The sequence below is a fragment of the Haemaphysalis longicornis genome, unplaced genomic scaffold (assembly GCF_048455015.1).
Source record: "Haemaphysalis longicornis isolate Haplotype H1 unplaced genomic scaffold, Haemaphysalis longicornis Haplotype H1 scaffold_2, whole genome shotgun sequence".
Classification (NCBI taxonomy): Eukaryota; Metazoa; Arthropoda; class Arachnida; order Ixodida; family Ixodidae; genus Haemaphysalis; species Haemaphysalis longicornis.
Window position 1 is genome coordinate 185,218,762 of NW_027526295.1, and position 22,821 is coordinate 185,241,582.

The 22,821-nt window shown below is 48.2% G+C and overlaps 1 protein-coding gene across 1 annotated transcript in view; it reads right to left on the reverse strand.

Moving 5' to 3' along the window:
* The window catches only part of LOC144169629 (neurotrimin-like), a 229,012-nt gene that overhangs the window by 42,347 nt on the left and 163,844 nt on the right, over positions 1-22,821 (reverse strand). Inside the window, exon 2 of the mRNA XM_077698883.1 lies at positions 624-745. Coding sequence (XP_077555009.1) covers positions 624-745 — 122 coding nt within the window. The remainder of the gene's footprint in view (positions 1-623; positions 746-22,821) is intronic.

Below are 22,821 nucleotides of genomic sequence, written 5' to 3' on the forward strand. Positions count from 1 at the left end.
GGACTTGGGTTTGACCTTGTAGTGCGGCAAAATGACTGGTAGGCCACAAAGGTAGCAGAGTAGCTACCTAGAGACAGGACTAGGTAGGGGAACAACGGTAACTCGATGGAGGGGCGAATGAATAAAATTCGGGGGCAGAGAATGGGTGATATGACGCCATGCAGTCAAATATCATGTTTCCCTTCGCGCTCCTACTTCGGACTCCCCTGTTCCATGAACAACTCTCCCACCGGCCTTTTTGGATACCCGGACAGATCCGGAGCCTTTTCGAAGTTCCCATGGTTAGCACGCATAGCTGTTTTTACAATTCGCTGCCACAGCGACTAAAACCTGAAAAAGTTTCGGGTGCGCGAAGTTCGGGATGTTAGCTGTAACGTTCGGTTCAAGATCACTTTTGCCATGAAACTCTATTAAATGGGAGTGTCTTTGAATTTTTACTAAGAAATGCCACACCCTGTGGACGGCAATCGAAGCTGCGACCTCGTTCTGAGCAGCGGGATGACGCAGCCACAGAGCTGGTGTTGACCACGGAGGAGCGATGGCAACCGAAGCCACTGGAGGCAAGCAACCCCAGCTCATGACCTAGTGCCTTTGTGTGGCCTGGTAATTAACGGCTGGCTTACCTTGAAGCTTCCGAGGTTGTCGACGACGCAGGTGAGCGTCACCTCTCGTCCCGCCGCCACGGTAACGTTGGGAATGGGTTCGGCGAAGCTGGGGAGCTTCTTGTGTACCGATGAAGAGCCGCCTGCAATCAATCAATCAATCAATCAATCAATCAATCAATCAATCAATCAATCAATCAATCAATCAATCAATCAATCAATCAATCAATCAATCAATCAATCAATCAATCAATCAATCAATCAATGAACAAATCAATCAATCAATAATATTCATAACAGGTAATAATTTACAATGAATTATGACACGCGAAATTTAAGTAAATTAAGTTAATCACATACACAACAATTAAAAATATTTATTTTTCTTATAATGGTATGTTCGGTGATATAACTAGCGTAATGAACTGAACTATAGTGACATGGCGTTGAATAATTGCCTTCGACTGTTAAATACTTCCTAACCACCTAGCCGGCGACTCGAGTTAATAAGACGCTGTGTGCGCAAGTGTTAAGAAAATTGTCAAACCAAAGAGTGTGAAATTCCCGGCGCGAAAAGCTCCAATGTTCTTCGTCTTTTTTTTTCTGGAATCTGGGTCGGTAAGGAAAGGGAAAGAAAGCCAGAAACACGCGGCAGACAGTATAAAAGACCGCGGAACCGGAGCAAGCGGTCCCCGACGGGCGCTAAGTGCGGAAGACACGTCACCTGAAAGATCAACGCCTCCTTCTTCATTTATTATACAAAGCCATTCCGGAACAAGGATATTGGCAGAGACCGCTTAATCCCAACTACAAACATTTCGGCTCTTCGGGAAGCTGCCGTTCCATTAAAACAATCGGCTTTTTATTTATGGTTTCCCCTCACTCTCTCTCTCTCTCTATTTTTTTTTTTTGCCTGTGCCCGTGAAACGCGATGTTTGTTTTAAAGATTGCCTCCCGCGGGTGATCGCTTTACTTCCTGTCGGCTGCGTGCTTTTTTCCCCCTCTCATTCCCTTCCTGACGTCTTTACACACAAAGCTTTTTGTGACATTAGGATCGTAGAACGTTCAGCATTTCCTCACTTTTAAAGGTCCAAAGTGTGCATACGTTCTGGTCTGAAATTAAGCCATAGTCTCGCGCAGAAACCAACATTGGGCACCTTCCGCTTCGTTAAACATGAGAAGAAAAAGCTGCATGAAATAAACGAGCACGTGCAATAAAAAATTCGGTGGAGCAAAGTCTGCTTACGCACGGGCGTTGAATGCGAAAGCATTAAGGCTTATCCTGGCGATACTTATGAGACTTCTTTACTACTACATCGTGCTTGCATAGGTTAGGTTAAATATGACTTTACTGATGCCTGCAAATCGATATCGGCCTGACGTCGACCTAGAGTTTCCTGTCACTCTGCACAGCGCCAGCGCACCTTGTTGCCGGGTCGCATGATCTCTGTTTTTTGAGCGCAACCAGGGCCTGCTGGACGGCCCAAAGTTTAACGTCCTTCTCGTTACTGCGCGATGCTTCTTGGAGTTTCGGCGGATAAGTCCTTGACTTGGCTTCGTCTGGAAACCGGACACAGCCTGAGAAGATGTGCCGCTGGTCTGCCATACCCAATTTCCACACTTTGTACTATCGCGCCTTGGTTGTTTGGCGCAAATTGCTTCGACAGGCAGAATGATGGCAGTTAACTCTACAGAATCAGTTTTCTTCGTGGCTGGGGTACGCCTTCTCTACTCGCGTAACGTCACGTTCACCTGTCACGTGGTTCGACGTCAGCGCCGCACGTGCTAGGCTAACCGTTGCTCTGCCGCTGCGGGCATGCTGGTCTAGTGTAATCCGGATAACCGGGTTGCACTCCCAAAGGACCTCCAATCTACCCATCTTACTTCTAGTTGATTCACTTTATGGCAACAATTCCGCATGTGCACCTTGAAATAATTTCTGAGATTTTCGCAAAACTCTTTTTACTCTTTACAGCGGCGGTCATTTTCTGTACTGGACAAAGCTTCCCTTTTGCACAATGGCGAACTTAAGGTTTTCGATTTAATAAACAAACAAGACACCAACAAGAGATTAGGCACCAGAGATTTAGGCTGATGGAAATTAGAACCGACGCAGAATCCTAAAAAAATAAGCGTCCAGTTAAAGTGGTTATTTGGCTGCCAGCGTTTCAAGGTAACAAAATTAGTGCCATACTAGGACCCATGTGTTTTTCAAAGCGGAATCTTTTTTAGTGGGTGGGACACGATGGCGTTCTGTCACAAAACTAATGCATTTCCCCATAGCTCGGTTGGTCGCCCGAAAAGCTGTGATAAGATCTCCGGACACACGGCGCATGCGTGAAACCGGGCTGCCATTGCGTCAAAGCGTCTACTTGAAGATCACGGAAAAGGAACGGTTCTAGATGAGACAATACAGACGTCGATCATGAAGAAGGGGTACAATAGTATACCTTTGCCTCATAAACCATGAATCCGTATATATTTTAGATTGTTCGCAGATGCGTCTACTTAGTGCGCGAAAAATCGTCGCGTGGGTTCTGTCTCCGTTTGCGATCTGGGTCTTGGAAGGTTTGACGTTCGATTGGACGCACTTTTAGCGAAGGCTGGACGAACTTTCAGGTTTCGCGCTTCTCTTCGATTTCTTTAGGAATGGACGGTTCATTTTTAACAGCGGAGCTGTTGTTACTGGCCATAACTTCGCCGTAGCAGAAAAAAATACCAATAAAATGCCGAAAGCTTGTGAGCGCGTGCCTTCGACGACCGCCGAGCGTCCTCGGTACGCGCAGTGGCTTTAGCAAAAATAAAAAATATCTGGCGATATGGTGATACACCATTACAACTAAGGCGCGGATGTACATAACGCTGCGCAGCAACAGCCGCTTACCCCGTGGACCGACCCCGCACTGCCCACTTGCCTCAGCAACAGTGTGTCCCGCGACACGACGCCTCAACTTACCTTCTCCCACAATATCAAGAACATCGCATGGAAAAGACTCGACCAAATCGTCGGGAGCGACCATCACATCCTTCGCATCCTCGTAAAACATCACCGGACTCCCCAGAGAAATCGGCAGGCGAAGTTCCCGAACTGGACCGCATTCTGTGAGTCCGTGCAACCCCCAATACTCACTGACATCGAGGCATGGACTGAAAAAATATAGGAATCTGTCAACAAACACGCTAAAACTGTCCAGCTTACGATGGAAAACAAAGCGGCAGACACGCATCTGCTCCTTATCTGGGGCGCCTGGCAGAATTTGGCACGTCGCAGGAAGAAACAAAAACACAACCGCAAGCTCAAACTGCGCATAGCACAGCTGACTAAACAAGCTGAGGAGTATGCAAACACCCTCAGCCGACAAAATTGGAACTATGTTTGCGACCCATTACAAGGTACTCCAAGTAATCGCCTCACCTGGTTCATTCTCCCTTCGCTATTCGGTCGCACAGAAAGCAAAAAAACTACAAGACAACACCTCCCGCGGCTTATCCACAACTATACGGCACAACTCCGCCGCGACATCCCTGCCCACGACGTCGGCGCCACTCTTAACGCTCTTTCCCCGACGGCTGCCCGATCAGACTACGCTGGAAGACCTAACCCGGACCTAGATTCCCCTTTTACAATGACAGAAATTATCGCTGCTATCCGCGAACTGACCCGCAATGCAGCCACCGAACATGATCGCATCCACAATAAAACACTCCGAAACCTTGACTACAGCACCATTGACAGCCTCATCCAATACATCAACGAAAGCTGGGAGCGATGGCAATTACAGACGCAGTGGAAACATGCAAACATCACCATGATTCTCAAAACAGGCAAACCTATTAACTACCCGCAACTTGCACTCCATCTCCCTTACCTGTTGCGTGGGCAAACTCTACGAACACATGGTGCACGACAGACTATCGCCGTACTTGGAAGATAAGGAGTACCTCCCGCACACCATGTTTGGCTTTCGCTCCGGACTCTCAACACAGGACATCCTTCTTCAAATTAAAGACGTCTTACTGGACAATCTCAGCATCCGGCCAAGAGCGCCATTCTCGCAACTTGACGTCAAAAGCACATTTTACAATGTCACCCATCACGCTATACTCGAAGGCTCGCAATCCACCCACTGCGGAGAGAAAATATACTGTTATGTGAGCGACTTTCTCACCAACCGCACTGACACGAATGGCGTAGGAGAACTCCGAACGGCAACTTTAAAAATCCCACCAATGGGCACCCCCAAGATATTGTCATTTCTCCGCTGCTTTTCAACTTGGCAAAACGAGGGCTACCGCCACCTCTGAACCAGAAATCGCCATGCGCTTTGCGCACACGACATCACTACCTGGACGCGTACAGGCTCAGCAGGCGAACAACAAGACACCCTCCGTACAGCGGTAAACACCACGGAAGAATACCTCCGGGCTCACTGGCTTTCCTGCGCCCCTGACAAATCAGAACTTTTACTGATCAAGAAACGCCAGAAAGGCCGCCCGCCCACCCCAATCCCGGACCTTGAACTCTCAGTCAATGGTAAGTAACCCCATACCCTGGTTAAAACCCCAATGATTATCGGCTTAACCTTACAGAGAGACGGAGCAGGCCTTGCAACCCTTCAAAAACTACAAGAAACAGCACTTGAAATCACCCATCTCATTCGCCGTGTAGGCAATAGACGCATGGTCTTCAAGAGCAGGACACTATACGCTTCACCCAAGCCCCAATTATCAGTAGGCTTACATACGGAACTCCATACCTCAGTCTCAAGAATAGCAAGCGCGACAAACTGAATATTTTTATCCGGAAAGCCTACAATTTTGCACTTTGCCTACCCCCGACAACTACTACCTACAAGCTAATGAAACTTGGTCTGCACAACACCTGGGAGGAACTCAGTGAAGCTCACAAGATTAGCCAGCTCGAGGGAATCAAACTCAGCAAACCGGGTCGTCATACGCTATGTCACCTTGGCTACGATGCACAGGAGTTTTCATATAGTAAACAACGCATTCCCCTTGCTCCACACCAACTTATCACCATTGCTCCCATCCCTAAAAATATGCATCCCGTATTCAATGCGTACCGAAGAATAGCCATGGTCATCACCCTCAGAAAATCCTATAGATAGAACACACTAGTGGTCCGCTACGCAGATGCTGCCCAGTATCCTCAAAAGTCTGCGCATTCCATCAGCGTTGTCAACAGCCATGGCACATAACTCACATCGGCCCCAATCTTAATCCCAGACACAGAGTCTGCAGAGGAAATTGTCATCGCCCTCGCTGCCACCACGAACTTAGACTACCTCACTGTCATCTCAGACTCCAAAAGCGCCGGTCGCAATTAACCAATTAGGTCAAGTTTCTGATCAAGCCACAAGTGGGCAGGGGAAGGCAGCAGCGACGATAGTCGCTGAAAACCCGTCCTATCTTTTCGCCCAGTTGGCCCTCATCATCGGAACGTCCACTCCTGTCTGCGTGGTTTCCACAGTGCACGTACCAGAGACCAACACGGGCCCTCTTCTGGAAGCTTTCAGCTGTGTAGGCACTGATTTCCCGAGGTCCCCTCACCTTCTGCGGAATCCGACACCGGGTCATCTGAGGACGGCCACAGCGACATCAATAGCAAGAACTGCCGACTACATAAACTTGCCGTCAAGGCATCAACCTTCAGTGGGCATGGGAAGGCTGCAGCGACACTGGTCCCTCCAAAGCCCATTCTCTCTCTTCACGTAGGTTAGTACTTAATGTCTTCCCTCTAGACGGTCTAACAATGTATGCTTGCTGCTATTACATTGCCGACTTGTTTTGATGTCTGCAGATTGTGAATGCGTTCGTGTCGCAAAACTGCTATTCTTCGGAGGTGATGAACTGAATCCTGGTCCCCCCAAACTTGATCCCAGTGTACAGCATAACGAAGTCCCTTCCGCTATAAAAAGAGCCGAACGGAGCACCTTGATGAGCGGCATGATAACCTTCTTCTGGAAGCTATTGAACAAATAAAAGACCACAAAAAAAAAAACCTTGGATGGCAAAGTGTCAGATTTAACCACGCGACTAGCAAATCTTGAAGAAAAGGTAAAATCTTTTGATAACCTTGCCGACGAATCACGTTTAGAATGCTTCATTTTTTCAGCAGTTCGTATTCAGAACGCCGCCCTGCGCTCGATTACAAAGATCGGTCGCGAAGAGACAACTTAATTTTCGACGGAATTACTGATACTGCCTGCAAAACGTGGTCAGAGACAGAGCAGAATGTTAGAGCAATTCTTTCAAGTTCTTTCAACATGCAGGTATCTGAAGAAGCGATATCTCGAGTACACAGGAGCCCATTAGTTTTCTTAATATATATTAATGACATCTGATACATATCCTCTTCTATTAGGTCATTCGCCGACGATTGAGTTATTTAGCGGGAAATTTTATGCTCTGATGACCCCGATGTCCTACAAACTGACCTGTATAAAATTTCTTCGGGGTGCAATACTTGGTTAATAATCTCAACGTATCTGAATGGAAATCGACGAGGATCCCTAGTAATCCATCAAAAGATACAACCCCTCCTAACTATTTAACAACTTCCAATTAAACAACGTTTCTTCTTACAAATACCTCGGTGTTGTCGTCTCTAATAACCTTTCGTGGCCGGCTCACGTTGATTACATAACATGCAATGCTAACCGCACTCCTTACTATTTACGTCGAATTTTTTCCCTCGCCTTGGTAAAACTAAAACTTCTTCTTTACAAAGTATTAGTGCGGCCAAAACTTGACTATGCGCTGTCTATTTGGGATCCTCAAACTAAAACGCTCATAAACAGCATCGAATCCATTTAGAATCGCTCTGCCCGTTTTATTATGTCCAATTATTTTCGGACTGCATGTTTCACGTCAATGAAATCAAATCTCAACCTGCCTAACCTTTCACCACGGCGCAAAAAATTACGTCTGCGCATCTTTCATCAGATCTATCATACTAATAGAGCCCTCTCCGACCCACTGTTTTTGTCCCAACCTACATATCATTGCGCTATGTTTATCAATAAAAGTTAGCATTCCTTTCAGCCACATGAACCAATATTTTAATTCTTTTGTCCCCAAAACTTCCGAACTACCTTCCAGCACTCATCGCATCGATCACAGACGCCAACGCCTTCAAAACGGCAATTTCTAACGCTGAATTGTAATGAATTGTAACCCTGCTTTTTGCTGTTTGTTGTTTGTTTGTTAGCGTACTGCTCCCTGTAATGTCCTGCTCCTTGTAAGCAAATAAATGAGATGAAATGAAATGCAAGCCATTCGCATCCTGAACACACTAACAGCCTTCCCCCCTCCTCCACCCGAACTCCACATAGTCAGGCCACGCATCCCTCGAGGTGAACACCTTCCGGGCCTTACCTCGTTGGCAGACCGATGAATGACCTCCAACGACGACAAGATAAGCAACTGTACTCTCCCATTACTGACAGCAGTGCCACATTTACGCCCTCCTCCCAACCCCAACCTAAGATAACCAGAGAGGACACCATTACCCTCGGAGAGCTGCAAACTTACACCTACCCCCAAGGAACACTGCTCCATGCCATCTACCCAACAACATACACATCAAATTGTCCACTCTGCCCCACACCCAACACACTTTACCATATGGTGTGGGAGTGCCGGCAATCACCATCATTAACCCCCTACCAAACCCCACCCTGGAGCAGTGGGAGGACCAGCTGACCAGCTCACGCCCTCAAGACCAGCAACGACTGGTGGACAGGACCCTCCGGGCAGCCAAGGACCAAGGCTCCTTGAAGTAAAAAGGCCTCCAACAAAGGAACTCATAGAGTTCGATAAATGTTTACTTCTCGTCCTGGCAAAAACCCCGAGGAGCGATAAAATGGCGAGCGCTAGTGAGCGCGTGCGTCACGGCGACCGCCCAGTCCCTGGCTCACGCAGTGGCTTTAGCAAAAGAGAAAAAAAAAACTCCAGCGCTGCCGTCAAGTGCTACCACGTATGTAAAAAAAAACTCGAGCGCTTACGCAAAAGATGAAAAGACACCCTGCTCGGGAGAGGTCACCACGGCCGCCGCATTCTCTAGAAGCAATTATGGGTAACTGGACACATGGTTACGAGTAAGCCCATCCTTCCCGAGACGACTTGCAGATCCCGCCACCGCTGCCTCGAGTCGATGACGAAGAGCTGATGAAAGATTACAATGGTGAGGATGACTGCGCCCGCCACTCGCCGCGAAGAAGACGACGACCTCTTCGATGCATATGACGACGATTACTAGCACCGCAACTACGCAAATAAACAATGATACTGAAACCTAACTATATATGCGTCCGGCAATGCTCACCTACAACAGCTCCGCAATTCAAGTCTTGCGCGTGAGTACAAGCTTCCCTGAATTTTTTAACACATGTGAATTGAGTGAACCTTCATACCGCAGCATAAAAGGCAGCATCTGTGTGAGGTACATTACCGTGGCAGTCTGTGATGGTGTATCCCTTTCTCACCCATGCTTTTGAAACACAGAGATCGAATTTTGTCCCTTACAATCACACTTTCATTCTCCCGAGTGTGCACCTGTGAGGAGTAACGCAAATAGTTACGAGACACGCACGTTTTTTCGCTTATTCGTACCCATTCTTTGTTTTTATTCACTTTCGGCGACCAAAGTATTTGAAGTATTGGGATAATATCTGCTTTGGTGTATATGTAGTGGCCGCGTTTATTTCGCTGCTGAAAATATCTACAGATTCGGTGAAACCTGTCAGTAGTTACGTGACAACAAAAAGAAAACAGTGCGAACTTGACATGCTACCAGCTAACCGCATAACCTTTCCCAGAGCATTTTATTTGGAAGCAACCGAGATATATTGGACATACCAGTCGGTCCATCGTCATCGAGGGCCGTCGACATTATAATAGCGTTTTCTATACTTCTGATGCACTGCCATGTCAAATTCCATTTGGACTCAATGAATTCGCTTAAAGGTCAATTTAAAACAATACATTGAAAAACGTTTAGTGTAAAATAGTCGAAACGCGACCTACAAGAATAAACATATTTTTAGTGACATTGCTGGCTAACCTTCAGATTCGGGCCTCACACGAACAATCGGCAACAACGAAATTAAACGGGCGTTTTGTTACAAGGGATTAGCGTGTACGTTGAAAGCGGGGCTGCTTTAACCTACCTGATTCGAGCACAGCGTCAGCAACGCCAGATTCGACCTACTTTCACCCCTCAGGGGAAGCACGCAACATGTTTCGTGTGATACCGAATAACAAACTTTAGAATTGGATTGCTTAACTTTTGATATCCCAAAACCATGTACTCCGTTACCAATAGAGATATGGGCGTCCACGCGAGACACTGTTATTGCCGCGGTTCGCGCCACCCACCGCCCTTCGTTTACGTTACTTGCTTCTTTGGCTATGAATCAAACTTTCTTTACGTGTCTTTTATCAGACAAGTAGCGGCCCGGCATTTATACACTATCGCCAACAAGGAGCGTTTTAGCGCGGAGACTGGACAAGGGGATGGGCGGACGATGGGCGCCCCATCGAGCGCTGCCACTCAGCGTGAGACACAGTTGGGCTCGCCGCCGTGACAGTCTAGCGAACGAATAACTCATGCCTCGTCAGCTCCGGCCACGTAATGGCCGATGTGTACGCGTTCGGCGTACGTGTATGTGCGTATGCATGTATGTGTGTAGCATCCATCACACTTGCCTCCACTGTTTCCTTTGCTCCTTCTTGTAGTAGATAGAAGGGTCAACAAGGAACTTTCCGGGCTATACATCAGCGGGGAGAGGGAGCTGATTGAAGGGAGAAAAATGAATAAACAATGGGGACGCCAAAAGTGCGACATCCCGCAATACGGAGATCAAGCAGCCGGCCGCCGAAACCCTTTTAAGCGGGCGAGGAGGATGGGGATGAAGAGGGATCGGAGAAGATTGGAAGGGGAGGGCGCCGCGGGCCGACGGCCGGAGTGGAAACACGGGGATCAACACGCGGCCCAAGAAGAAGACGGGCCGCCGCCGAGAGAGGGCCCGATGGAAATGCGCGCGATGCCCGGCGCCTCAGCGGGGAGGAGCGATGCGGGAGCCCCTCTCTAATGGATTACCCTCGCCCCCTCTTTTGTCTTTACGCCATGCACCAGACTTCGACGACGAGGCTGAAGTGTGCGCTGCCGCTCCCGCTGCTGCTGCATCGGCACAGCAAGGCGCGCGTGCCGAGGGGAAGGGAAGCTTAGATGGGGTGCAAGATTAATGTTTCCCGCGTGGTCCGTTGCCCCAATATTTCATGTTTCCCCGCAGCCAACCCTCGCCCCTGCGCACCCAGGTTATACCCCTACTCGGTATACGCTCTCGCCCTCCGAGCCATCGGCTCGTATTCGTTCTTGGAGGGGCCCGCTGCTTTCTTGCGTCTAACCAGCGTCGTATGCCTACGCGAGCGCGTCAATTATTGACAGCAGCCGATAGCACCCACCACCCCTCCATGTTTACTGCGCATGCGCCATATACGCGGGTGAACACTGGCAGCGCCCTATCAAGCATACTCTGTATGTACAACTGCTTCTCTTTATTTTACCTCCCCTCTTACGCGCGCGCCACCGCTTCTACTTGTCTTTGCTGTGACTTCGGCACGCGCCCTTCTTTCCTTCTTTCTCTTGCAGCTCGGCCTTATTCGATAAAAGCGCGTCACTCTCGGGGGGCATATCAGTCCACCTCCTTCTTCGTCTTTTTTCTTCCCTTTCACCTCTCGGTGTATACATTGAGCAGCCTCTCACACTGAGAGGCACGCATTCGACGTAAAGAGAGACTACTTGTACACTTTGCCAATGAGGCGACCATTGTGTTATGCCTTCAAAGGAAGCAGGACGATATATAAATAAATTGGACGACATGCTAAGTGTCTGGAGAGCCTTGCTTTTTGTGTTTCCGTTTTGACTTCACTGAAATCCGCGCCGAGTTTGTTTACTGAGAAGTATTCTATGTGAGAACATTTACTTGGCACGGAGTGAGTGATCGACCACGTGAGAAGGGTAACTCTCTAACTCTCTTTCTTTGCATAACTGTATCGGCCATAATAATGGGACGGAGTCTTAATAGACCGCTCAAGCAGGTGAAAGTGAACTACTGTGGAACTAGTAGAAGAAAACATGGCTACTTAGCCCTTGGTTCCTCCGGAATCCAAAAGCACATGGACATGTGATGTGAGGAGTTTCCTCGGGAATTCAAAAGCACATTGACACGTGATGTGAGCGCACTGCACTCAGGGACTACTTGTAAGATTGTCGTTAGCTCTAGCAGCACGAAAGGCACTTTATGTTTGTTATCGTCAAAGAAGCTGTTCACAAGAACAGAGCCAGACTTCTACCGCTGAAGTAGCGCACAGAGTTGTTTTATGACCAACCTTGTTTCCAACGCATTCAGGCCTTTCCTGCTGTTCTGTGAAATTTAAGAAACAGACAATGGCCACTGTGGCGATAAAGCAAAGCCTCGTGAGCTCATATTCATCCAATACCACCCAGTTATTTTTCCTACACCGCTGAAACGTACCCAGACAAGTTTCTTCTACACCTCTAGTGTCTAAACAGCATTCCACTCGTTTGCGCTTGCATGGTGCACAAAAGCTATTTTCACACTTTACCGCCCGAAACGGCTTACTGGCGAGCGCTCAGCGAGCGAATAAAAAGGGTGCGCCGGTCGTTCATTCGAGGGACTTCATCTGTTTCTGTGAAATTTAGGTCCTTTCACGTCGCACTTTGTGCAAAGTCCACCCGTGTAGGTTCTCTTTCTTCTTTTTCTTCACACAGCAACACCGCAAGTTTCCCGTCCCAGGCGGCTCTGAGGCCTCCAATCTTCTCCCGTGGGCCTCCTTTGTGCGACTCCATAAACTCTTTCCGCCCCGTCCTCGCGTTGCTACTGTTGCTGCCGTAGCGTCCTTTTGTTCATGTGCAACGTGGCTGAGTGTTTTGCGTTTTCTTGTGACAGCCTTGCACAGTATAGGGGCGAAAGGGCCAGGGTGTTCATTAGCCTAATTCAATTACTCTCTCCTGCAGTGAGGAAAACGGAATGGGAGAATGACTGGTTGCAGCGCAGAGCCTTCGCCCTTTGATAAATGCGTCCAGATTGCTAAACTGATTGGCTTTTGCGATTATCTGTTTATCCAGAGAAAAACGTATTTAATTTCGTTTCTGAAGCTTTTTAAGTTGCTCTCTTGCGCTTGCTCAGTTTTATTAAAACTATCATTATTCTTGCGACTGTGGCGGCTTTGTTTTTGTCTTTATTTCCCGCGGAAATGGTAGTTCTGCGTGCAAGCATTCCTCGGTCACTGAACTCAGTGTCTTCCTCTACGGGGCTCACCTAATTTTAGCTTCAGTGCTTGATTTGACGCCTAAAAATCTTAAAAAATCAGAAAGCCGATGACATTCTTTAAGTGCACAAGATCTCACGGGGCTCCAAAGAAATCACGTGAGTGCGAAACTGTTTCTCGTACAAAAAGCGCTTTGCTTACGTAATTTCTAAAATCACATCATTCAAGAACGAGCTTATCAATTTTTGAGAGGTGAACGAACTATCGAAGCTTTTTTTTCGAGACTTTCTTGCTGTGGGTAGCAGCTGAGATGTTGTGGGAAGATTTCCCCGATGCTGTACATTTCAGGCGCCATGCCGAAGGCTGCCTTAAGGGAGGTAAAACACTTGCTGTCGCTGCGCCGCACTGTCGGCGACATCTGTTGCCAATAGCTTCCGAGTAAGGAAAGACCCGGCAGGTTGACGTGCACTGTCTGCTTGCAGTAACGTACCAGAACCGCTCAAAATGAGTTTAATTTCTTCGCGAATTTTTTAAACGTCTCTACACTATCAATGCAAAAAGGATCGATGCCTGCGTACTACAGCGATGGTTAATTTTAGCGGGTTTTGTTTTTGGAGTACACTTCTTAATACAGCGTTCCTTTCGCTCTCTAGTAACGTAACGAGCAGCGTGCTTAGTTAATGTTTGAGCGAATGGAGAGTAAGGGAAATTGTTTACTTTTTATGTGTCGAAATGTACGTGTTTGGTACTTCAGGCTTCTCCAATTCTTTCTAAAGCCCTCTCGCTGTAAGCCCATTCCTACTTAGGTACAGCCTCTTTAGAGGATAGGATCTAGGGTCGGTCAATCAGGGCAAGGGAACCTACAGTTACGCTAGGGACTTCTTGTCAAACCGAACAGCCGCCGCTATCTATGTGGACACTGAGACATATTTTCGATACGCAGTCGAGGAACTCCACAAGGTGCCGTCCTGTCAACATTACTCTTCAATTTGACAACCGCAGACATCGCCGATAATTAGGACGCACCCCACGCCTTTGCCACAGCATCTACATAAACAACTTCCCATCTGGATTAACGGGATAGTGATGGCCACATCTAAACAACGCTGCAATGGTGCACAAAAGTGGTGCTGGAGGATGCGAACAGAACAGGCTTAGCCTGCTCCTGAGCTACCCTTCCTGCCCCCGAATCAGAAAAAATTAGAGCCCTTCCACTACTTTGAAGGTGGAAGACCAGCGAAGCTGTATTACACGATGCCAACGCCTAGCTCCTCCTTTCCCTCCCTTAGGAAGACACATCCTCCGAAACCCAGGAATAGGATACCCCCCCCCCCCCCCCCCCCTATATGAGGATGCGACGACTATTCCCTCAAATATATTAGCTCGCATTGCAGCCAAACCCCGCCCCCGCAACATGCACTCCTCGTACGACACCAATTGGAGGAGACAACGAGCCCATGCCCTGCGCAAGTAGTACAAAAACCATGCAGCTGAGTACATCTACCTCAAACTTTAACCGCAATCTCACAATGAGCCCAACACCAGCACGCTCGATTCTGTCACAGTCCGGAGGCCCATCCCAGAACCGGCGGAATAGAACGCGGCGGCATATGTTTTCGCTATTAACCTTACCCCCTCAACAATAATTAAAAATTTCTTAACCACTCACTCAATTTTTTCGGCTGGACACGTATCCCCAACGGTGGCCAAAATTTTATGCAATAACCCCCCCCCCCCCCTCTCCTTTGCAATCCCCTGTAGAAATGGTCTGATTACCACGGAGCCCGGTCCGCGCGTGGCCGTGTGATCGGATGTGACGACATGACCATATACCACTTCCTCAAAGTACTAGGACCCCTTCCTTAAATTTCTTCTGAGGAGAAGTAGGAGGCTGTGCTTCGAAACCCCTACCCGCTCGTACAGGTCCGCCTCGTCAAAAGCGCGGAAAAGGTAGCCGGTAGGCACCGGCGTTCGGTCACAGTGGCACCGCCCACCTAACTCTAGCAGAAGACGCTTAGGAGGATGCGGGCCTTTGCCTGCCTCGATTAGGACCTCGATTCTCCTCCCCCAATTTCTTCAGCCAAGCTCTCCTTAAATACAGCACTTTTAATCGACAGCGCCCTATTTTCGCACACTCCTGAGTACCCAAATAAATAAGTGCAACGGTTCTCCACGTAACAAAGGGACAGGTCACCCACAGGATTCACATTGTTTTCCAGCAAGAAAAATCAAAGCCCCTTTCTTGCGAGAAACATGGTTGAAACGCGAAGTTTTCTCTAATGCAACCTGAGTTGAAGTCAAAGTCCGAAATCCAAACTGCTTCGACGACGCAATCTGATAGACGTCGGCTTCATAACGCGAGAGAAGCGGGTTCGATTCCGACCACGGGAAGCATCTTTGTCTTGAGGCGCTTCGCCATTCAGAATCACCGTCATCTTCGTGTGCCCTTTGTGGAAAGCCGTTGTGTAATGTTGGCTTTCCTGCCGGGCGTTTTGGTGTTACGATTTACGGCGCAAGTGAGGAACAGAAAGTTTCGCTTTAAAAATTTCAGGAGCATTGCAAAATTCTCGTAGGTTGTCGATTGATTGATTGATTGATTGATTGATTGATTGATTGATTGATTGATTGATTGATTGATTGATTGATTGATTGATTGATTGATTGATTGATTGATTGATTGATTGTGAGGCTTACCCCGCCGATGCTACACAGGCGATGAGGCGCGCCGTAGTGGAGGGCTCCGAATTAATTTTGACCACCTGGGGATCTTTAACGTGCGCCGAAACCTCGAACACACGGGCGTTTTCGCTTTTCGCCTCCACCAGAAAAGCGGCCGCCAAGGCCGGGAATCGAACCCGCGTCCTCTGGTAGGTTCTCAAAAACAACAGGACCATTCGTGCTGTCATTGAGTTACTGCGACAGGTGGCCATTCTCCTGAGACAATACTTTCTTTTAAATAATTATTCGTCGGACTCGTAGCTAGGGCATAGATAGAACTGAAGTGATAACATAGCTCGCCCTGAATTAGAGAGCACGAGAGGGTGCTGGCCACTTCTTGGGCACTGTTCGTACAAGCGCACCTGTCGGTGTGTTTGAAAGGGAGCGCGCGACGAATCTGCTCATCTGTATCTCTCTAATTACTGCACGGTTTTTCGCGCAGACGTGACTATCGAACATTGCTTAAACACACAACAAGCGTCACGCGTCACGGCACAATAACGTCAACACTCCTCCACATCCCGCGATCTGGGGAAACGGTATTCGTATATGGTCATTCTGCCGGCACTCTGGATGAATGAAAACCAGCGCTCTTCTTCGCTTACTGCAGGCTTTAATGGGTGAACGCCAATGGGTGTAGTGGTTTTAGAAGCCTGTACAACCCATGTATGAGTATCATCACACCCATGTTTGTTTCATTTTTTTCCCCTTGGTATAGGTATTAGTCAGAAGGTCACTTTTAGTTAAAAGGTTTCGGTCTAACCTTTCGATTCACTTTCTTCAGCTAGGTGTCGTACGCACCAGCAGTTTTAAGGGGTAATGAAGGCAAAATACATCTTTCTTCAGTTTAAAAGATCTAACCTTTCGTATTCAGCTAGTAAAAGCAATGAACTTAAGTTCCTGTGAGCAGAAATCAAGGTTTAAAATGAATGCGTAAACCATAAATTTCTAAGGTATCGATAAAGACATACAAGTGAAGTCTGGGTTCAGTAAAACAAAACAAAAATCTGCATAAATTCAGAGAATCGTCGACTAATGCGTAGCATTCTTATGCCGCTTGTGAGTGTGAGTTCTCTACAGCCGAATATGGCTATGAGTAGCGAAAGACGTTGCATTATTTTGTTATTTTAAAGTTTTTTTTTGTTTCTTTTCACCAATGATGTACTACAGCGATGAAGTGCCTTTACTTCGCTAAATGTTTTTCTCCAAAGATGCAAGTCGTACTACAGGGTTGCTCCATTTACGCGGTTTTCGTGGGTGTTTCCAACGTTGTTTAGCGGTCTTGTTTATTTATTCATAGGGGAACATGTATAATCTACATATTTTTTATTTTGTCAGGTCATTTTTGTGAAAATTTTCTTTTAATTTCTTATTTTTTCGTTTTTCGACATTCTGTCTGACCAATTATCTCCAATTACGCTATTATAATGATTACCGGTGTTACTTTCGCAAAATCTGTGTTTTTGTGGAAATGCAGGTCGTCACATGGCTGTGGAGGTACTCGGCAAAGAATGCTACGCAGTAAAGAACATTGTTCAGGGGGTGACTGTTACGCTGAAGGTAACAAAACAATTGCCCAGAACCACCCACATATTTAAGGCTTCAAAGCATTACAGACAGACAGCCAGAAAGCCTCCTGGGCGTCACCTACAAGCGACGACAATGTGTGTACTCTTTGAATTGTACCGAACGGTACTGTTACGAATATTTGCTATGGGGGCGACGCGACGTCCACGAACTGCGCGCAACGCTCAGCCTCTTGGAAGAAAAAGGGTATCGGGAGGACGGGGAGGAGCGGCGGGGACCGGCCCTCCGTGCGGGCGGAGCAGGCAACAGGGGTCTCAGCGACAGACGCAGCGCAGCGGGCAGCGCCCAAGTGTTTTATGTCGCGAATAGAGCGCGGTAATAAAGACGGAGCTGGGCGCTGGCTGTCACCGACGGCACGCGGGGGGGACGCAGCGAGCGGCTGGTGTCGGTTGTGGGCAATGCGTGCCCGAAGGCAGTAATTACGCCTCGCGTCGTCGATCGCTGAGAATGAACGGGCTGAAGGGAAAACGGGGGCTCGCGCATAACTGCATTAGCCAGGGAGATAATGACCGGACAATTCCCGCCCTCCCCCTTGCTCGTCGCGACGTCGATACCCGTTCAGAATTTCTGTTTTGTTTTTCGTGCGCCCTTTAGGTTTAGGCTCCTGCTTTCTTTTCTCTCTGAGGGAGGAGAGCTAATTTATCGTTTAAAAGCAAATCTCACGTTCATCGTTTTCTTGTCAATGACTCAGTATAGCGTTGTACCCTTTCCCACTTCTTAATTTTTTATAGCAGCCTGACACGGTGCGCATTGGATGTGCTTCGCGGCTGTAACTGCCGCCTATTTTTATTTTGTGTGAACAGAGCAGTTCCGTCGTGTCCGAGGCTAGTGCCCGGTACTTGGTTCCCGTCTTCAAGTGAATTCCGTTGGCCCATTCCTTCGCACATCAACAGACAATTATGACACAACAACTACACACTTTGCGGTAGTATTAAAACCAGAAACATTCTTGGGGCATTCTTCAATCCGTCAACTCAAAGAATAGAATATCAACCACACTTGGCGAGTACAGTTACCTTTAACAAGAGCGAAAGAAATCAATCAGGTGTGGGGTCAGGACTAGGGGAGGACGAATTGGGCAAGCACCAGCTGTCAAGTATTAGGCAGTGTATTTGCCTCGGCCGACCAGAACATGCATAAACTCATTGCGTACTTCAGCTTAAGCAATATGATGTTGTCGGCATAGTGGTTTCGTCGCTCTAAAATGTAAAAGTAGCGCGACTAGATAACAATGGGACCCTCCTTACCTATAGACAGAAGCATGGGAACCTGTAAAGAACATTGATAATATATCTAAGCATTCGCGAAGTGGTGTAAAAAATGTTGAGGAAGGAAGGAAAAAGGAGAGAGAGGGAGGGAGCTAGGGGGGAAGGATTGATTGATTGTAGGGTTTAACGCGCCTACGTAACGCAGGCAATGAGGCGTGCCGTAGTGGAGGGCTCCGGATTAATTTTGACCACCTGGGGATCTTTAACGTGCGCCGAAATCTCGTACACACGGGGAAGGAAGGAAGGAAGGAAGGAAGGAAGGAAGGAAGGAAGGAAGGAAGGAAGGAAGGAAGGAAGGAAGGAAGGAAGGAAGGAAGGAAGGAAGGAAGGAAGGAAGGAAAACTCGCGCAGGGAAAGGCAGGGATGTTAAGCAATGATCCGTCTGGTTCGCACACACCATAATGGAACTCTCCTGTCTATACCGATCACAAGGCAGGATGCTAACGTGATACTCTACAGAGCACGTAAACAAGCTGCAGCCTTTCATTCGTCGGACCCGCATAATCGACATGAACGCCTTCACAAGCTCGATCCAGAGCGCAAGTTCTGGGTCAGTCATGCTCCTCGTCTTCGCCGAAGTCAAGAGACATTGCTACACAGGCTGCGTCTTGGAGTAGCATTGACTCGGAAGTATCTTCACACAATCGGGCGAGAGGACAGCCCAGACTGCCTTCTGTGCGGTTGTCCTGAGACTATCGGACATTTGCTTAGTGCTCGTCCAAAGTACTCTAGTGAGCGAATGAACCTTGAGACAGCTTTACTATGCTTGGACACTCGCCCTCTGTCCGAACAAAAGATTTTGGGCACGTGGGCTGACAACAGGAAGCAAAGCCTAGCCGTTAAAGCCCTGCTTACATTTCTTGGTAACTCCTCTTTGGATTCTCGCCTCTAGGTCGCGACAAAATTGAACAGACTGCGAAATAATGTCTGAGCAGTTTTTTTTTTTCATGGATGATAGTCATGTGCTAAAAAGTGAACTGTAGTCATCTGATTCAGCGCCCCGTTGTACGTGAGACGTTTATTGGTTTTACTGCTTGTACATAGTTCATTTGTCGCTTTCATTGTCATTTCCCAAACCTCCCATATTAATTCCTTTCTCTTTCTGTCCCCAGTCCCCTCCCCCCAGAGGGAAGTAGCAGGCCCAAGATCAATTTCTCAGGCCGACCTCTCCTCCTTTTCAATAAACATTTTCTCTCTCTCTCTCTCCGTCTGGTTCGCTACCCTGCATATGTGAAAAAGGGGCATCAAGAGAAAAAGTGAACTGATGCTGAAAAAAATAGAATAACCTTTAAAAATTGTCAAAGCACGGGCGAAAAAAAGGGGCACTAAGGTCACAAGCAGGGTTGTTATGTAATGCCGATGGTAAAAAAATAAGCGTTCCTGATTGAACCTCCTCGTCACAGGCACTAGAGTAGAGTGACTACTGTGCGGGCATCGGGGCCGAGAGGGTACAAGCGGGAGCTTCATAACCCCTTACGCTTTCTAGCGATTCAACATAAAGTTGGGACTGTTGGAGCAACTGAACTGTCATCATCATGGCCCTATAGAGCACAGCGTTATTCAAGCAGACGAATCGAATACTTTCATGGGCAGAATGAGCCGCTTTGGTAGCATTATCATTTCCGCTAATGTCGCATTGGCTTTAAACCCTTCCTCTCCATGGTGGATTATGTTGTCATAACTACATCGAATTTTGTCCACAATTGCCTATATCGGCAGCAACGAACGATGAAACCAAATTGTCACGTAGCGGATCTACAATCACAGAACACAGCTCATTTATGCCACGATTCGTGCTCAATGACTAAACCTAAGCGCACCAACCGCTGTGTAAATGCAGCTCTCGTGTTTATACCATCTTAACTGTGAGAGTAGTTATTCCTGCACGATAAGCACGAGATAAAAGTTGCTATTGATATTGTCGCAAGAACATAATAAAAATGGCGATGGCGCATAGCAGTGGGCTACCTTCATCTGACGAAGAGAAAGATGTGTGGGGCCCGTAGCCTGGCTCGGGCTCTCTCATGACGGACAGGTACAAATATCGCCTAACCCTCAACCAGGGTCCATATCAGTTGTCATGCTGCCACGTGACAATATCAGGTCTTAAATAAGACACGCCATCACGTGGGAAAAGTATGATTACGGAGTGGCATGTGTCTGGTTTTCAACTAATGTGTCGGTAGTATATGCAACGTCGTAAATGCCATATTATCAAGTGGGACGAGTTTAGGAAGTCGATTAGGCAGATATCAGCATTCAAAGAGGACCCTTTATCACCCATACAAAGGGCTCTTGAAGATTCTACAACTGTAAACTGGGTTGGGGAGAGCCGCCCTAACCCTGATTTGCGCCTCCTTCAGCTGTGGGCGCAGCGCCGCCAGGCAGAAGTGTTTGCCTGTCGCAATCCCAACTCTCCGACTTGCCAAATCCGCCTTAAACAGCTCACAGCCACGGCTCGTCGCCATGAACGCCGGCTGTCCCGCCAGCGCTGGCTTGACATATGCGCTATGTTAGGGCCTCGGTCTGGACTACGCTCCATATGGCGCATTTTTCATTCTTTGGAGCGATCACCACGATCCCCAGATCCTGCTGCGTCAGCGTTCTTCACATCCAACCAGACTTATTTGCAATTTGCAGATACGCTGGCCCATACTTTATACCCCGATTTTGACTTGGACCCAGCCATCATGCCCCTCCGTTCACTCTTCCGTCCGGTGCTGGTACGCCGCCATCGGAAGCAGCAACCGAGGGCAAACTCTCACCATTTACAATTGCGGAACTAACCGCGGCCATTGACACGGCGGCACTTCGCAAAGCTCCTGGCCCCGACGGAGTAACATTTGAATCTTTCAAAAACCTCGACCATTGTTCTCTGGAAGGACTCCTAGAGGCGTACAACCGGGTTTGGCTCACGTGTACAATTCCCCCGGCCTGGCTTCAAGCGGATGTTATCCCTATCCCGAAACCCGGTAAACCGAGTACAGACATCCGCAACCTCCGACCAATAGCGCTTACGGTGACCATTTGGAAGCTGTTGGAACGGATAATTGCCACACGCCTTCAGTGGTGGCTCGACGAGCACCATCTATACCGCCCATGCCAAATTGGATTTCGTCCCAACCTTGGTGCAGAGGATGGTCTGGGCCACCTCTCCGAGATGATCCTTATTAGCGGCCGATCCCACCGTGTTCGCTCTGTGCTGGGCATGGACGTTCACAAAGCGTACGACCACCTTGGCCCCGCCGCCGTCATTGCGGTACTTCATCTCCTTCACCTGCCATCCCGCCTATGTGATTTCATTTCCTTCGACCTACGAAACCGCACCTTCTCCATACGTCTCAACGGATCTCCCATAGGTTCCTTCCAGCCCCACCGTGGTGTGCCTCAGTGATTTGTCTTGGCCCCCTTGCTTTTTAACATGGTCATGATACCTCTTGCCTGGCGACTTGGTGCTGTTCCACACATCTATAGTATCATATATGCAGACGACATCACGGTATGGTCTGTTCACCAGGACCTTCACGTCCAAAATGTCCGCCCGCAACAAGCTCTAGATGAGACCAATTCTTGGTGCAGGTATCTTGGCCTCACGCTTTCGCCTAACAAAACAGCCCTTCTCACCGTGGCCAACGCATGGGGCTGTCGGCGGTTGGCAACCTCCCCGATCCGTCTTTCGGTTCAAGGCACGCCTATACCAACAGCATCTACCCTGTGGGTGTTGGGCTTGGATATTACGGCCACCGGTTCTGCAAAACCTTTGATTCGCTCTGAAAAGCATCAAGCTTCACAGTCGCTGCATCTGTTCCGTCGCATGTTTCAAAAAGCCAGCGGCGCGGCCTCCAAGATGGCCCGCATGCTTGTCCGAGCCATTCTTCAGCCTCGCATAGTTTATCAAGCGCAATTCCACTTTCTTCAATGTCAGACTGGGCACTACTCGAATCAATAAATAATTCGGCTATGCGAGCTATAACTGGTCTTCCAGCCCTCACCCACGTCCTTATTCTGCAACAGGAAGCGCAGCTCAACACGTTTGATGAGCTAGTGCATCAGCGTCGACAAGCCCGCCTCCAAAAACAAGCCCTTGACCTTGATTCCGCCGCTCTTGCAGCGTACATGACCGGTTCACCAGCCCCACCACTATCAAACACCAATATACGGCCCCCATAGAAGTTCCACCAATTAACGGATACACGACCTGTTGCCCGTATTCATCCCCGGACAGTTGGTGCTCCGATACCGCCTTCTATGGACACTGGTAGCCCTTCGTCTACGCTGATGTTTGTTGATGCCAGTGCTTCCTATACGTTGCTTCATACGGCTCTACT